At 35.7% G+C, this 17,725-nt stretch overlaps 1 protein-coding gene across 8 annotated transcripts in view; it reads right to left on the bottom strand.

Annotated features, from left to right (window-relative positions):
- Positions 1-17,725, bottom strand: part of WDPCP (WD repeat containing planar cell polarity effector) — a 785,671-nt gene that overhangs the window by 217,560 nt on the left and 550,386 nt on the right. For all 8 annotated transcript variants that reach the window (XR_012517640.1, XM_074399199.1, XM_074399192.1 and 5 more), the window contains one exon: positions 264-327. Coding sequence is in view for 7 of the 8 variants with exons in the window: in XM_074399199.1 (XP_074255300.1) it covers positions 264-327 (64 nt within the window). In the remaining variant the exon portion in view is untranslated. The remainder of the gene's footprint in view (positions 1-263; positions 328-17,725) is intronic.

Raw genomic sequence — 17,725 nt, 5'->3', positions numbered from 1 at the left:
GAGAAAAGTTCAAGAATTATAAATTCTTAGAAAACATAAAAGATCCATTGGACTCAGCAAGGAAAATGTCAACAAATCAAAAGATACTAGATGGCTATTGACCAGTTTCATGAAAGCAAACCTGCAAATCAAGATGGAATAATGCTTTCCCACCATGTGTCTAAGACTGCAAATGACACTAATCCTTTTTAATGGTCACAAAAGCTGACAACTTACTCAGCCTTAGAACTGAAAGCACAAAATCATCTCTGAAAATGACTCACCATAAACAGGTCACGAGCACCAATGTCAACAGCTAGGAGAAATGCCTTTTCAAATCTCTGGTACCTATAAGGCAGAAAAAAAATGTTATGTTAGTTGTTAACAAGAATATATAAAAGGAAAAAGCTGTTTACTTAACATATTTGTGTGATACTGTCATTATCCTTCTGATTGGAAAAATATTTTCAAACAGAAGGGATTTGGCTTACTAGGATCTTCCATATGTGAAAAGTTGTTACATTTAGGAGGGGCTGAGGTACAGAGCCTGTGGAGGCCTTACTTTGAAGAATAAACATAACCCCAAGTAGACACTACTGACTATCATGGCTTAGAAAACATGTTGCCTCTTCTTAGTAGTTCTTCTCAGCTACAGAAATCAAAAGGCAATTGTGTATATTTTTGTGAATGAAGAGTGTCTTGTACTAGAAAGTTTATTGAGTCATTATATATTCAGTGGAGGTCAGATACACTAAGGAAGAGGTCAGAGGATTAGCAAATTATACAATTGGTCCATGCACTTACTGCAGAGTTGCATTTGTCCCCATTCCATTGTAACTATTCTGGCAACACTAATTATCCATTTTCTTTTTCATTTCTTTTTTATACAGGGCCTCACTCTGTCACCCAGGCCGAAGTGCAGTGGTGCAATCACGGCTCACTGCAGCCTTGACCTCCTGGGTTTAGGTGATCCTCCTACCTCAGTCTCCCAAGTAACGGGGACTGCAGGTGTGCGCCAAAATGCCCAGCTAATTTTTTGTATTTTTCACAGAGATGGGGTCTTTGCCACGTTGCTCAGGCTGGTCTCAAACTCCTAGGCTCAAGCAAACTACCAACCACAGCATCTCAAAAGCACTGAGATTACAGGTATGAGCCATTGTCATCCATCTTCTTAGGATCAAACTTAAAGGTAAATTCTCATCTTGTGTGTCCTTTTGGTCATATCTAATTCTATAAACAGCCCTTCCTTGAAACCTTCTTCTACCTTGGCTTGCCCTACTTTCCTTAATTTTTTGTTTTCCCTTCCTTAGATTGTGTTCTTCTCAGTCTCCTTTGCTGGTTCATTTTTCTCTGCCTCCCCATGAAATCAGTATTCTAAGATCTTCTTTTATTTTACCCACTCTCTCCAATCTCCTCAATAACCTTATCACTCCCAGGGCATTGTTAATCAATTATTAGTGGCTTACAAAACTACACATCTCTGGGATCCATATCTTCCCTGAGCTCCAAATTATTATTTCAAGGCATCTCAAAGCTAACATGTCTAACACGTTCACTGAAACATCAATTTGGCAATCATATACGGGAAACTGAAATTGGAGAGAGTGAAATTAAGGGGGATAAGTTAGGATGTGCTCTTCTTTCTAGGTGAGAGGTAATGATAGACAGTAGACAGTAGATGGTAATGATACATAGTAAAATAAAAAAACTGGCAGCATGGTGAAACAGAAATAGCAAAAGGAGAACCCCAACTAGATTGTTTATAAAATACAGAACCTAGTTAATAACTTTTCTTTCATAGGACTATGAAAGAAAAGTAAGTAACTACCAAGGGGGCCATCTTCTCAATAAAAAAATAACCAATTAAGCAAAATCCCTTGATAGAATCACAGTGAGGACTCCTCGGCAGACAACAACAAGGGGGGAAACAGGGGAGAACTACTTACAGGGCCATCCCCTTAGGAGATGAGTCTGAACAAAACTCAAGTTAAAGGTGATAAGCTCAGACTGCTGATTAAGCCAAGTACAAGAGCTAAACCCAAGAATTCTGATTAAGCCAAGGGCTAAAAGAGACCCAAGTTAGTAGTGCCCCTAACTTTCACAGAAACAAACAAATAAATTCATGTCTGGATTAAAGCCCTTCTAATAGAGGCCCTCAATGATTAACATAAATTAAAATCAAACAAGTATGAGTTCACAATCAATGATCATCAAAAACATAAGAAAATGAGGCACTATAACTAAAAATTAGAAAAATAACTAATTTAGATCTCCAAGGATTTCAGATAATTGAACTGTTAAAGTAGGCATATAAAATAATTCAATATAAATATTTAAAGAAAGAAATGAGGGAGTCATGAAAATAAGCATGTAATATCATACAATAAAGAATTAGGTTAATATTTTAAAGAATAAAATAGAACTTTTAGAAATAAAAGAATTAATAACTGAAGTTCAAGAATTAGACAACTTTTTTTTTTTTTAACTGGGTTTTGCTCTGTTACCCAGGCTGGAATGCAGTGGCTCGATTATAGCTCTCTATGGCCTCAACCTTTTAAGTACCTCAAGTCTCTTAGGAGACCTTGAATCTCCTAAATAGTTGTGACTGTATACAAGCATGCACCACGTGTTGGGGTAATACTTTTTTTTTTTTTCTTTTTTTTTTTTTCTGTAAAAGTGAGGTCTCATTATGTTGCCCAAGCTGGATTCAAATCCATGGGTTCCAGTGATCTTCCTGCCTCGGCCTCCCAAAGCTCTGGGACAATAGGTGTGAGCCCCACTGTGCTCAGTCAATTTGACACATTTGAAGAAAGAACTGGTGAAGTTAAAGTGCATAAATTATGTATAAGTCAGGAACTACTTGGAATGTTACACAGCGAAAATAGAGATTAAAAATATAAAGAGGTTAAGCAAATTAGAGAATATGAAAAAGTCTAATATGACTACACAGGGAATTAAGTTAATGGATAAGAATTTCCAGACATGATAAATGATATGAGACAATCAGCACAAAAGAAACAATGTATATCAGGCAGGATAAATAAAAACAATATTTAAAATATTCACATTTGTAATGGAAATGCAGAACTGAACAAAAAATGAAAATTAGGCCAGGTAAGGTAGTTCACACCTGTAATCCCAGCACTTTGGGAGGCTGAGGTGGGTGGAGCACCTGAGGTCAGGAGTTTAAGATCAGCCTGGTGAACATGGTGAAACCCCATCTCTACTTAAAAAAAAAAAAAAAAAAAAGAAAAATTAGCTGGGAGGGGTGGCGGGTGCCTGTAATCCCAGCTACTCAGGAAGCTGTGGTAGGAAAATCACTTGAACCTGGGAAGCAGAGGTTTGAGTAAGCTGAGATCGTGCCACTGCACTCCAGCCTGGGCAAGAAGAGTGAAACCTGGTCTCACAAAAAAGAAAAGAAATAAAAAGAAAGAAAATTTATATGGAACCAAAAAAAAGCCTGAATACCCAAAGCAATTCTGAGCAAAAAGAACAAAGTTGGAGGCATCAGAATATATACTTCTGATTCCTACAAAGCTACAGTAAACAAAACAGCATGGTAATGGTACAAAAACAGACACATAAACCAATAGAACAGATTAAAGAACTTAGTAAAAAAGCCAAACACCTGCAACCGACCTTCTGTTCTTTGGCAAGGTAGACAATAGCAGCAATGGGAAAAATGATTTCTTATTTAATAAATGATGCTAGAATAACTGGATAGTCATATACAGATGACTGAACTAAGCACCTTCCTTTCTATATATAAACAATCAATTCAAGATGAATTACAGACTTAAATGTAAAACCTTAGAAGAAAACCTAGGAAATATAATTACAGACATAGCCCTGGCAAAGATGTCATGACAAAGACTCAACAAGCAATTGCAAGAAAAAACAAAAAATTGATGAATGGGAAAACCTAATTAAACTAAAGAGCTTCTGCGGCCATGCGTGGTAGCTCAGGCCAGTAAACCCAGCACTTTGGGAGGCCAAGGAGGGTGGATCATGAGGTCAGGAGTTCAAGACCAGCCTGGCCAATATGGTGATGCCCTGGTCTCTACTAAACATACAAATACTAGCCAGGCATGGTCACGAGCCTCCTGTAATCCCAGCTATTTGGCAGGCCATGGCAGAGAATTGCTTGAACCCGGGAGGTGGAGGCTGCAGTGAGCCAAGATCACACCACTACACTCTAGCCTGGGTGACAGAGTGAGACTCTGTCTCAAAAAGAAAAACAACAACAACAACAACAAAAAGCTTCTGCATAGCAAAAGAAACTATCAAGAAAGTAAATAGATAACCTACAGAATGGGAGAAATATTCACCAACTATGCATTTGACAAAGTTCTAATATCCAGAAACTATAAAGAAGTTAAACAAACTAACAGGCAAAAAACTTACAACCCCATTAAAAAATGGGCAAAGGATATGAACAGATACTTCTCAAAGTAAGACAAACACTCAGCCAACAAGCATATAGGAAAATCACTGATCATTAGAGAAGTGTGAATCAAAACCACAATGAAATACCATCTCATTCCACTCAGAATGGCTATTTTATTAAAAAGTCAAAAAACAGCAGATGCTGGCAAGGGTGCAGAGAAAAAGAAACACATATACACTGCTGGTGGCAATGTAAATTAGTTCTGCCACTATGGAAAGCAGTTTGGAGATTTTTCAAAGAACTTAGAACTGTTATTCAACCCAGCAATCCCATTACTGTGTATATACCCAAAAGAATATAAATTGTTCTACCATAAAGATGTGATGTGTATGTTCATTACAGCACTATTCACAATAGAAAAGACATAGAATCAACCTAGATGCCCATCAATGGTTGACAGGATAAAGAAAATATGGTATATATATACCATGAAATACCATCTAGTCATACCAAAGAAAGAGATCATGTCATTTGCAGCAACACTGATGGAGTCACTGGCCCCTATCCTAAAAGAATGAATGACATCCAATTTACCTTTGTAACAAACTGGCTGATGTACCCTTGAACCTAAAAGTGCAAGAAACAAAAATAACTTATACATAAAATTTTAAAAAAGAAAATGCTGCCAGAAAGAAGATATATCATCTACAAAAGAACTACAAATAGCCTGACCCTAAACTTCTTATTGGCAAGAACAGGAGGTAGAAAACAGTGAGAAACTATCTTCAAATTACAGAGCAAGAATAAGCATCACGTCTCTGAGCAGAGACTCCTCCAATTTGTCGATTTTTGTTTTTGTTACAATTGCTTGGGAAGTCTTTGTCATGATGTCTTTGCCAGGGCCTATGTCCAGAACAATATTTCCTGGGTTTTCTTCCAAGTTTTTTATAGTTTTAGGTTTTACATTTAAGTCTCTTATCCATCTTGAGTTCATTTTTGCATATGGTGAAAGGAAGGGGCCTAGTTTCAATCTTCTGTATATACAAAAATTCTAAACTTGGATTACTTAATAGGTTCAAAAACATATAAAACAAAACAATGGAATTAAAACAAATGATCAGCCTACCATCACTGTGTGAGACTTCAGGAGTTATCTCTGAACTTTTGCTAGTCTAAGCAGTGAAAAAATTAGGAAAGAAATAGAGGCCTTAAACAACATAATTACAAAGCTATGTTTATTGAACACATAGAACTTAAATCAGAGAACCTTAAATCTTAAATCAGAGAATACAAATTTTTCTCAAGCACAAAATTATATTATGAAGTAAATAAGCACTGGGGACTATAAATTATATTATGAAGTAAAAAAGCATGCTTCAATACATTCTAAAGATTATAATTAATCCATCCACAATGTAATAAAGTTTGACAAAAAAGATAAGCAACATATTCACATGTACTTAGGAATGACAAAGGCATTAGTCAAAGAAGAAATAATAATAGAAATTTAGAAATACTTAAATATATACAAAAACACTTGAGCAAATGAGGCATTTGAAGGGAAATTTATAGCCTTAAGTGCTTATATTGAAAAGAAGTTTAAAAATTGATGAACTAAATATCCAACCTAATAATTTAGAAAAACAACAGTAGAATAATCTCAAGAAGGCACTGGAATAACATGTTTGAAGTACTGAGAGGAAGATGAAACACACACAAAATTTTATATGCAGCCAAGAGTCTTTCACTAAACTAAGAAAATTTATCACAAGTAGAACTAAACCATAAAAAAAAAAAAGAAAAGAAGCTCTTTAAACACCAGATGGAAATGCAGATCTTCAAGAAAGAATGAAAAGTAAGAGAAATGGTAAATACCTGGGCAAATATAAAGAACTCCATGACCTTTATTTAACATATAATTGTCGGTTAAAAGTGGGAATTATAATATTTTGTGAGGGTTATAACACGTAGGTAATGTATACGGCAACTATGACATACAGGATGAGGTAAGGTGGGTAAATGAATTGATTCAGCTCATTGCAAGATTTCTACATTTCACATGAAGTGGACTATGTGAAGATTTCTACATTTTAATTCTAAGTGGACTGTAGAACACTAAAAATATATAATATAACTCCTACAGCAACCATCAAAAAAACAGTGCAAGTAGGTATGACTAGAAAAGCAAGTAGGTATGACTAAAAAAGCAACTAGATAAATTAAAAAGTCTGAAAAATATTCAAATAATCCAAAGAAGAAAGGAAAGGAGGAGTGAATAAATGAAAATTGGAATGTACAAACAGAAAACAAATAAAATGGTAGACTAAATTCCAACTACATTCATAATTACATTAAATGTTAATGAACTGAACATTCCAATTAAAAGACAAAGACTGTCACAAGGCGTAAAATAGCAAGAATCAAACATACACTTTTTGTAAGAAGTCCACTGTAAAAATAAAGATAGTTTGAAAGTACATAAACAGAAAAAAAATGAAAACACTAGAATGGCTATAATTATCAGATGTAATAACTTTAAAAACAGTATTAAAGGAGGGACATTTCATAAGGATAAAAACATCAATTCATCAGGAAGACCTATAACAATCCTGAGTGTGAATATCTTAAATATACAAAGCAAAAAAAGGTAACAGAATTAAAGAAGACAATTATATTAACAGCTGCTTTTAGCACTCCTCAATCAGCAAATGATATAAAGTTAAAAAAATAAAAGTAATAGATGATCTCTATCTTCATAGAACATCAGTCTGAAGTACTGAAAGGAAGTGTGTCTCTATTATCAGTGTGTATTGTATATACATACACACACACATATATACATACACACACATATATACAAAAAATATATACAAAAATATATACAAAAAAATAAATAGATGATCTCTATCTTCATAGAACAGTATCAATCTGAAGTACTAAAAGTGTGTCTCTATTATCAGTGTATATTGTATATATATACACACACACACATATATATACTTTGATACTGTGTATGTGTAAATATATATATACACTCAGTGTGTATGTGTGTATGTATGTATCACCACCACATGAGAACTCCTTATTGATTGTTACTTTGCTCATTTATTTCTTCATTTTTGTCTTTGACCAGTCTTAGACTGAAAATGTTACATGCAAATTAACTACTAGTTTGCTTTTGTCTATTTCTCCTTATCCTCCTACAATTTCTGCTTTATGAAGATTCCTATCATTTTATTTGGTACACAGACATAATTTTTATTATGAAAGGTAGCCCACAGCATTGTAGAATTACTCTCTTTGTTCTTTAATAATCTGTGGCATAATTCTGTCTTGTCATACACTATATAACAATCCCTGCTTAGTTTGTATTTTTTGCCACGTAGCAACTTTGCTTTTTAAAAAATTGTTTTGATTTTGTATTTGTTTTGTATTTAGGAATGTTCCCATTTTTACAAACTCAATAAGCATGCATAATTAATGTAATTTTCTTTTGCTCCTTTTTCTTATACTTCTATTGTCTACTTTTTACATATCACTTTACTGAGATATTGTGATAAGAACACCTAAGATGTAGCCTGTTAGAAAAATTTTAAGTATATAATACAGTATTTCTTAATGATAGGCATTATGCTCTATGTTAGATCTCTAGGTCTTACTCATCCTGCATATCTGAAACTCTGTGCTCTTTGACCAACACCTGTTGCTCCCCCTACCACTGGTCCTGGCAATAACTATTCTACTCCATGCTTCTATGAGTCTGACTTTAGATTCCTCATATGAGTGGAATAAGTCATATTTGTCCTCTGTTCGTGCCTTATTTTACTCAGCGAAATGTCCTCCAGGTTCATCCATGTTGTAATTTCTTTTATTTTATAAGGCAAAATGATATTCTATTTATGTAAATACATTTTCTTGCAAATAAATTGCTTTTATTGATTATACTGCAATATAAGCAAATGATACAGATGGTATTAATAGAAATTTGTAAGTATTTGAATTCTATTTAATTCTGCTAAGAATTAGAGATTGACTTTTCCTAATTTGCCTTGCAAATGAAGTTGGTACTGTGAATTTTATTATTCTGGTTTTGTATATCCATGTTTCTCTATTTTTTCATTATTATCCTTTCCCCAAAGGCCTTTTTATTTAAACAATTTTTAAATGTGAAATATCCAAATTTTTCAGTGCTGACTTAATTTTTTTATACCCTTTGCCTATCATCTCCCCTTTTTCAGAATGCCTCATTTCACCTAACTTTATGGTAACCACCATCCTATTCTGTAACACCATGAGTGCAACTTTTTTTAGATTATACATGTAAGTGAGATCATGCAGTCTTTTTTTTTTTTTTTTTTTTTTGGAGAGAGAGTCTTGCTCTATCACGAGGCTAGAGGGCAGTGGTGTGAACTCAGCTCACTGCAACATCTGCCTCCTGGGATCAAGTGATTCTCCTGCCTCAGCCTCTCGAGTAGCTAGGGCTACAAGTGCGCACCATCATATCCAGCTACTTTTTGTATTTTCAGTAGAGATGGGGTTTTATCATGTTGGACAGGATGGTCTTGATCTCTTGATCTCATGATCCACCCACCTTGGCCTCCCAAGGTGCTGGGATTATATGTGTAAGCTACTGCACCCAGCCAATCATGCAATCTTTTTTTGTCTGGCTTATTCACTTAACAAAATGTCCTCCAGCTTCATTCATATTGTTGTAAATAACAGGATTTCCTTCTTTTTAAAGGCTGAATAATATTCCATTATACATTTATGTTGTTTCTGTATCGACTTAACATTTGAGGGAAAATTAGGTTGTTTCCATAATTTACCTGTTGGGAATAATGCTGCAAAGAGCATGAGAGTATGGATGTCTCTTCAAGATAGTAATTTTATTTCCTTTAGACATATACCCAGAAGTAGGATTTCTGGACCATATGATAGTTCTATTTTTAATATTTTTAGAAACATTTATACTGTTTTCCACAGGGGCTATACCGGCTAACATTCCCACCAAAAGTGCTATCCTTTTATCTACATTCTTGCCAACCACTTGTTACCTTTTGACTTTTTGGTCAGGAGGTATCATAACAGATCTAAGGTGTTATCTCTTTGTGCTTTGATTTTCATTTCCCTGATGATTAGTGATGTTCAGCATCTTTTCATATACCCATTGGACATTTGTGTATCTTCTTTGGAAAGATGTTTATTCAGGCCCCTTGCCCATTTTAAAATTTGGTTATTTGCTATGGAGTTGTATGAGTTCCTTATATATTTTGGATATTGACCTCCTTCCCAGGTATATGGTTTTAAAATATTTTCTCTCATTCAGTTGATTGCCTTTCATTTTGCTGATTTTTTTTCTTTGCAGTACAGGAACTTTTTAGTTTCATGTAGTTCCATTTCTTTTTTTCTTTTGTTGCCTATGATTCTTACATCAAATCTAAAAACTCATTGCCAAGACCAATAGCAAGGAACTTTCTCTCTTTGCTTTCTTCTACCAGTTTTAGTTTCAAGGTTTTAAGTCTTTAATCCATCTTAAGTTAACTTTTCTGTATGGTGTTAAGACAGGCATCCCTCTTAGAACTGTTTTGCTGCATCTAGTTACATTTGGGTATGTTGCATGTTTCATTATGTTATGGTATATTGTGTGATCCATTCTTAGGATGCATAAGTTCACTGTTTCCCAGGGCTTTTTTATTTTTATTTTTTATTTTTGAGACAGGGTCTTTCTCTATCACCCAGGTAGGAGTACAGTGGCACTATCATGGCTCACTGCAGCCTCAACCTCCCAGGTTCAAGGATCTTCCCACCTCAGCCTCCCAAGTAGCTATGACTACTGGTATGCATCACCATGCCCAGCTAGTTTTTGTATTTTTAGTGCAGGAAGAGTTTCACCCTCTTGTCCAAGCTGATCTTGAGCTCTTGAGATCAAGAAATTCACCCTCCTTCGCCTCCCAAAGCGCTGGGATTACAGGCGTAAGCCATCATGCCCAATTACTTTAAAGCCATCGGCCATCTTTTTTTAAAGACAGATTTGACACCATGTAGAATAGCTTGGGAAGATACAAAATCCTTGGCCCATCCCCTTTTTCCTTGTGCATTTTGTAGTCATTGTATCAGTGTTCTCTTGTTGGTAGGAAATTTGTTAACTTGATTATTTTTACCCTTTCAAAACGATTTAATGTTTTGGCCTGGAGACTGGGAGGATATATTATCTTTAAAGTTTGTTTTACTAAGATATTTCATGGAACAGTCTGACTGTTTGGGTTAATTTTCCAGGTACACTGTGAGTTTTTTCAATATTTACATTCAAGTCATTTATTTCAGGACAGATATCTTGAATATTTTAAATCACCTCTTGAGACATAATTCATTTATAATAAAATTCACTCATTTTAAGTCAATAGTGCAAGGGATTTAGATGAATATGTATAGCTATGTTACAATAACTACAATCAAGATAAATGTTTTTAAAATCATTTCAAAAGCAGTTTCCATGTGCTATTTGCAGTAAATGCCCTTAGTTCATCCACCTTCAGGTTTTGGAAACAATTGATCCATCTGGTTTCTCTCACTATACTTTTGCTTTTTTTCCTAGCATGTCATGTGTGATATCAAACAGAATACAGTTCAAATTTTATCAGGTTTTGCTTTTTTTCAAGAATATCATAAATGGAATAACAAAGAATGTATTGTTTTTATCTTTCTTTTCATAAATCTTTGGAGATTCATCTATTTTGTTCAGGTATGTAGTTTTAAAAAAAAATTGAATAGCATTAATCAACAGTTTGTTTATACATTTCCCAATTGGTGGTCATCTGAGACGTTCCCATTTGGGCCTGTTATTAATAATGGTGCTTTAAGTATTCATGTATAAATTCTTGTATGGAGATGTGTTTTCAGTTTTCTTAGCGGGGGAGATACATATATATGTTTATGTATATTTATACATTCTAACCATTCTAATCATATTCTAATAATTCTAATCATATAATTAGAATGGCTAGAATGTTCACATATAAATATCTTCCCCTAAGAGAAATATATTTACATGTATGATTACAATGGTTAGAATTGTTAGGTAATATGGTAAGTGTATTTTTAACTTAAAAGGAACTGCTGAACAATGCTCCAGTGTAGCTATAACATCTTATGTACCCAAGAGCAACAAAGAAAATTTCTAGTGTATCCACATCCTCCCTAGCACTTGGTATTATTTGTCTTTTAAATTTTATCCTTCTAATAGTTCCTGGCATAGTGGCTTCTCATTATATGTAAAACATACTTCTCTGATGACTAATGATGTTGAACATTGTACAAGTGCTACCTAGACATCCATATTTTTTCTTTGGTAATGTGTCTCTTCAAATTCTCTGTCCATTTTTTATTGAGTTAGTTTACAGTTAAGTTGTAAGAATTCTTTATATATGCTGGTTACAATAATCAGATACTGTTTTATCAGACATATATACTGAGAATATTCTCAGTTTGTGGCTTTCCTTTTCTCTTCTTAATGGTGTCCTTTGAAGAGCAGAAGCTTCCAATTTTGATGAAGATCTGTCTATTTTATTCTTTAATTATATTTTCCTTATTTGATTTTGTAGAGACAGGGTCTCACTCTGATACCCAGACTGATCTGGAACTCCTGGCCTCACATAATCCTCCCACCTTAGCTTCCCAAAGCACTGAGATTACAGGTATAACTACACTCGACCTATTTTTTCCATGTTACATCTAAGAAATATTTATATCGAAATCACTATGTTTATCTTTGATCCACTTTTCCTGAAGATCTACAGTTTTACCTCTTATATTTAGGCTTGTGACGACCCATTTCAAGTATATTTTGTATTGGTATGAGAACAGAATTTTTTTTCTTTTTTCTTTTTCTTTTTCTTTTTTTGGCCCACACAGATATCCAATTGTTCTAGCATCATTTATTGAAAAGACTACTTGTTTGAGGACTAAGCTCTTATTTTTTTTTATCTTGCCCAAATACCTAAGGGGCCTGGGGAGTCATGCCCTACGAACTAAATTCCCATCAGATGGGTTTTATTTAACCCCATATATCATGACTTACTTTCCAATCTGACTCTGGCATAACAAGGAAGAAAATCAAAAGGTTTTACCCCAAAATATATTTCCTTGCCGTACCTTGATTGCCCTGCAGTATCCTATGGGAAAAATCCACATTCTGTAGAGAATCCCTTTTCCCCTTTGTTTCCCTTCCTTCCTTTTCAGATCCAGGAGATAATCAACTAAGAGCCAGGCACCCTTTTAAGTTCTCTAAGAAACATTTTATGACCTGCTGTTTCTGAAGTCTGCTATCTGGGAGATTCCTCTGCACAATAAAACTTGGTCTCCACAATCCTTTATCTTAACCTGAACATTTCCTTTCTATTGATTCTAGGTCTTCAGATAAACTCAACCAATTGTCAACCAGAAAATGTTTAAATTTACCTATAGCCTGGAAGCCCCTGCTTTGTGTTGTCCCACCTTTCTGAACCAAACCAATGTATTTCTTTAATGTATTTAAGTCTCATGCCTCCCTAAAATGTATAAAACCAAGCTGTACCCTGCCCACCTTAGGCACATGTTCTCTGACCTCCTGAGAGCTGTGTCATGGCCATGTTCACTCATATTTGCCTCAGAATAAATCTCTTAAAATATTTTACAGAATTTTACTCTTTTTGTTGACACATTCTCCATAGAATTAGCCTGACAAAGTAGTAAAAACCTACTTGCAATAAATTTTGGAATCAGGAAGGATGAATATACAAAGTTTGCTCTTTTTCAAGATTGTTAGGGGTATTTTGTAACTTCATGGGAATTCCCTATTTTTGAAAAAACAAAAACAAAATCTTTGGAATTCTGGGAGGGGTACCAAAAAATCTGTAAATTACTTTGTTCACAATTGCCAGCTTAACAATACCAAGTCTTTATCTTGCCAAAATACCTAAGGAGCCATGTTCATGGATTACATGAACCTGGAGTGTTTTTACATTTATTTAAGTCAATTTCTTTCAGGAATGTTTTATAGCTTTCAGTGTTTATGTCTTTCACCTTGTGAATCCCGAATATCTGAGACAGGTGTCAGTCAATTTAGAAAGTTTATTCTGCTAAAGTTGAGGATGCACACCTATGACACAGCCTCAGAAAGTCCTGACAACATGTGCCCAAGGTGGTCAGAGCAGTTTGGTTTCATACATTTTAGGGAGACATGAGACATCAATCAACATATGTAAGATGAACACTGGGTCAATCCAGAAAGGCAGGACAACTTGAAGCAAATGTGAGACAACTGGAAATGGGGAGGGGACATTCAGGTCACAGGTAGACAAGAGACAAATGGTTGCATTCTTTTGACCTTCTGATTAGCCTCTCCAAAGGAGGCAATCAGATAGTGCATTTATCTCAGAGAGCAGAGGGGCAACTTTGAATACTGCCCTAAGCAGTTCCCAGCTTGACTTTTCTCTTTAGCTTAATGAGTTTGGGGCCCCAGGATTTATTTTCTTTTCACAACCTCCTTGGTTATAGTTACTGCTAGTGTGAAACAAAAAATAAATCTTGGGACCCAAACTCACTAAGCCAAAGGGAAAAGTCAAGTGGAAACTGAGTCACATGAACCTGCCTCCAATTTTATTCCTAAATAAGACAGCTACAAAGATTTTTAAAAGCTACAGACCTCCTTCACAATTTGATCACAGGGCCCCAAGATCTTTACCCTAAAACAGTTCTGTTGAATTTCACCCTGACAGTGTAAATTGACAGCTTATCTTCACAGGTAAGGAAGAAAGGACAGAACTTAAAGTCAGCCTTCTGCCCCCCAGACACAAATGCAGATCTGATTGCTTCCTCTGCTCTATGTTTATCTCATGTTAAAATCCAGATTTAATGAGCTAGATGCCTAAGTAACTATTCCTCTACCCCTTTCACATGTATATGGATGATCAAAGACTCAAAAGAATGCAACCCTTTGTCTCTTATCTACCTATGACCTTTTAAAATTTCTTCCTCTTTCACCAATACCTGCCCTTTTCCCTTTAAATACTGAAGTCCCTAGAACCTCTTTGTAAAAAAGCAGGGACCACAATTTTTCCTGTGAGTCTGTGTTCTTTCCTGGGCATCTCCTTAACTGTGGCAAATAAACCTCCTAAAATGATTGAGATTCTCCTTGGTCATTTGATTTACATTAGGTATTTTATTCTTTTGGATGCTATTGCAAATAGAATGAACTTTTTTTTTTTTTAAAGACAGAGTCTCACTCTGTCACCCAGGCTGGAGTGCAGTGGCACGATCTCAGCTCAGTGCAGCCTCTGCCTCCGGGGTTCAAGTGATCCTCCCACATCAGCTTCCCAAATGGCTGCGATTACAAGTGCCCATCACCACACCTAGCCAGGATTTCTTAATTTCCTTTTTAAACTGTTCATTGATGGTGTAGAAAAATGCTACTGTTTTTTTTTGATCTTGCATCCTGCAACCTTGCTGAATTCATTTATTCTGTCTAATAGTCAGAGGAATGTGAACCAGAACAATTCCATCTTAAGTAGGAGCTAGCTAAAATGAGGCTGAAACCTAGTGGGCTGCATCCCAGACAGTTAAGGCATTCTAAATCACAGGATGAGACAGGTCAACACAAAATACAGGTCATAAAGACCTTGCTAATAAAACAGGTTGCAGTAGAGGAGTCAGACAAAATCCACCAAAACCAAAATGGCAACTGTTAGGTCTCCAAGTCCGGGCCTGGCCATTTTAGCCTTGGTGACCCACACATATACTTCTGGATGGTGTCCAGGAACCAGAAAGTCTGAAGTGGCCACAAATAACCAGGCGGCCACAGTAAGAAGTAAAACAACTTGTTCCTGACTCAACCAATTGCTGCAACCTGCATCCATTGTTCCTGTTCAGCCTTGCAAAAATTCACCCCCTACCCACAGACACTGAGTTTCTCAAGACCCCCACCCCTGTAACTATGTATCTACCATACCCTACCCTCTGACTGCAACCGATACTTCCTACCCTATGATCATGCCTGCTTGTAATAAATGATCCCACCCTTGTGATCATGCATCCCATGATGCCCTTCCCCTCCCCAAAATAGATTACCGATCCCTACCCTTGTAGTCATGCATCTTGTGACATCCTCCCCTCTCCTCCCCTCCCCTCCCCAAGACAGATTATCAATCACCTTTAGCTGACCATTTGCCCCAACCTATATAACCAATCCCCTCTCCTACCCCCTTTGCCTAATTCCTTTCTCAGACTTGGCCCACTTGAAACCAAGCACGAAATAAACGGCCTTGTTGCCTACACAAAGCCTGTCTGGTGGTCTCTTCATGTGAGTGACCTGCAAGATAGCAATGAGAGTGACTTCTAGATGTCCTCAATGCTACACTTTCACCAGCACCACGACAGTTGATAAATGCCATGTCAACATCAGGAAGGTACCCTATATGGTCAAAAAAGAAGAGGCATGAATAATCCACCCCTTGTTTAGCATTTCATCAAGAAATAACCATAAAAATGGGCAACCAGCAGAACTCAGGGCTACTCTGTCTCTGGAGTAGCCATTCTTTTATTCCTTTACTTTCTTAATAAACTTGCTTTTACTTTGCAATGCAGACTCGCCCTGAAATCATTCTTGCGCAAAATCCAAGAACCTCTCGTGGGGTCTAGATCAGGACCCCTTTCTTGTAACTTAATGGTTTTTATGTGGACTCTCTGGAATTTTCAAAATAGAATCATGTCATTTGCAAATACAGTTTTCTTCTCTTTTTTCAATTTAGGTGGCATTTCTTTCTTTTGTTTTACCTAATTGCTCTGACTAGGAATTCAAAAACAATATTGAACAGTAATGGTGAAAGTAGACATCCTTATCCTGTTCCCAATCTTAGGCAGAAACCACTCAGTCTTCTACCATTGAACATATATACCATTGAACTGTGTATATATCCAAAAGAAATGAAATCACTGTATCCAACAGATATTTGCCCTCCCATGTTTATTACAGCAGTATTCACAATAGCCAAAATATGGAACCACCCTAGTTACCCATTAATAGATGAATGGATGAATGGATAAAGGTCACAAATGGCCTTTATCATGTTGAGGAAGTTCATCTCTATTCTTAGTTTTCTGAGCTTTTAACATGAATGGGTACTGAATGTGGTCATTTTCCCTGCATTAAGATTATTGTATGGGTTTTGTCCTTGCTTCTACTCATGATTGACAGATTTTCTTACGTTGAAACACACTTACGTTCCTGGGATAAATCAACCCATTAGGTTATTGATTTCAGACCTCTACTTTCTAAAATTTTTATTGAGGTAAAATATACTTATAAAAGTTACCACCTTTACTATTTTTACATGTACAGTTCAGTGCTAATAAATACATTTATAATCTTTTTTCCCCCCTTTATCCTCCTCCTTACCCTTCCTGGCCTCTGGTAAACCACCAATCTACTATCTATCTTCATGAGAGTCACTTGTTAAGATTTCACTTATGAGTGAGAACATGCAGTATTTGTCTTTCTGTGCTTGGCTTATTTCACTTAACATTATGACCTCCAGTTCCATCTATATTGTGGCAAATGACATGATTTCAGGTTTTTTTTTTTGATGGTTGAATAATATTTCACTGCGTATATATACCACATTTTCTTTATCCATTCATCCATTAATGGGTACCTAGGGTGGTTCCATATTTTGGCTATTGTGAATAGTGCTGTAATAAACATGGGAGTGCGAATATCTGTTGGATACAGTGATTTCATTTCTTTTGGATATATACACAGTAGTATATATTTAAAGCAATGTCTTAATCATATGGTAGTTCTGCTTTTAGTTTTTTAAGAAACCTCCATTTTGTTCTTCATAGTGGCTATACTAATTACAGTGTTACCAACAGTGCACAGGAACTCCCCTTTCTCCATTCTTACCAGCATCTGTTATCGTCTATCTTTTGGATACAAGTCATTTTAACTAGGATAAGATGATGGGTCATTGTGGTTTTGATTTGCATTTCTCTGACTGGTGATGTTGAAGAGTTTTTTCATATACATGTTGACCATTAGTATTTCTTTTGAAAAATGTCTACTTAGATCTTTCGCCCATTTTATAAAACAGGAATTTTTTTGCTATTGAGTGCCTTATATATTCTGATTAGTAATTCCTTGTTGAATGAATAATTTGCAAATATTTTCTCCCATTCTGTGGATTGGCACTTCACTTTGTTGACTGTCTTTTTTGATGTGCAGAAACTTCTTTGCTTGAGGTAATCTCATTTGTCTGTCTTTGATTTGGTTGCCTGTGCTTCTGAGGTCTTACACAAAAAGTCTTCTCAACAACCAGTATCCCAGAA

The sequence above is a fragment of the Saimiri boliviensis genome, chromosome 1 (assembly GCF_048565385.1).
Source record: "Saimiri boliviensis isolate mSaiBol1 chromosome 1, mSaiBol1.pri, whole genome shotgun sequence".
NCBI lineage: Eukaryota > Metazoa > Chordata > Mammalia > Primates > Cebidae > Saimiri > Saimiri boliviensis.
This window is presented reverse-complemented; position numbering and strand designations above follow the sequence as displayed.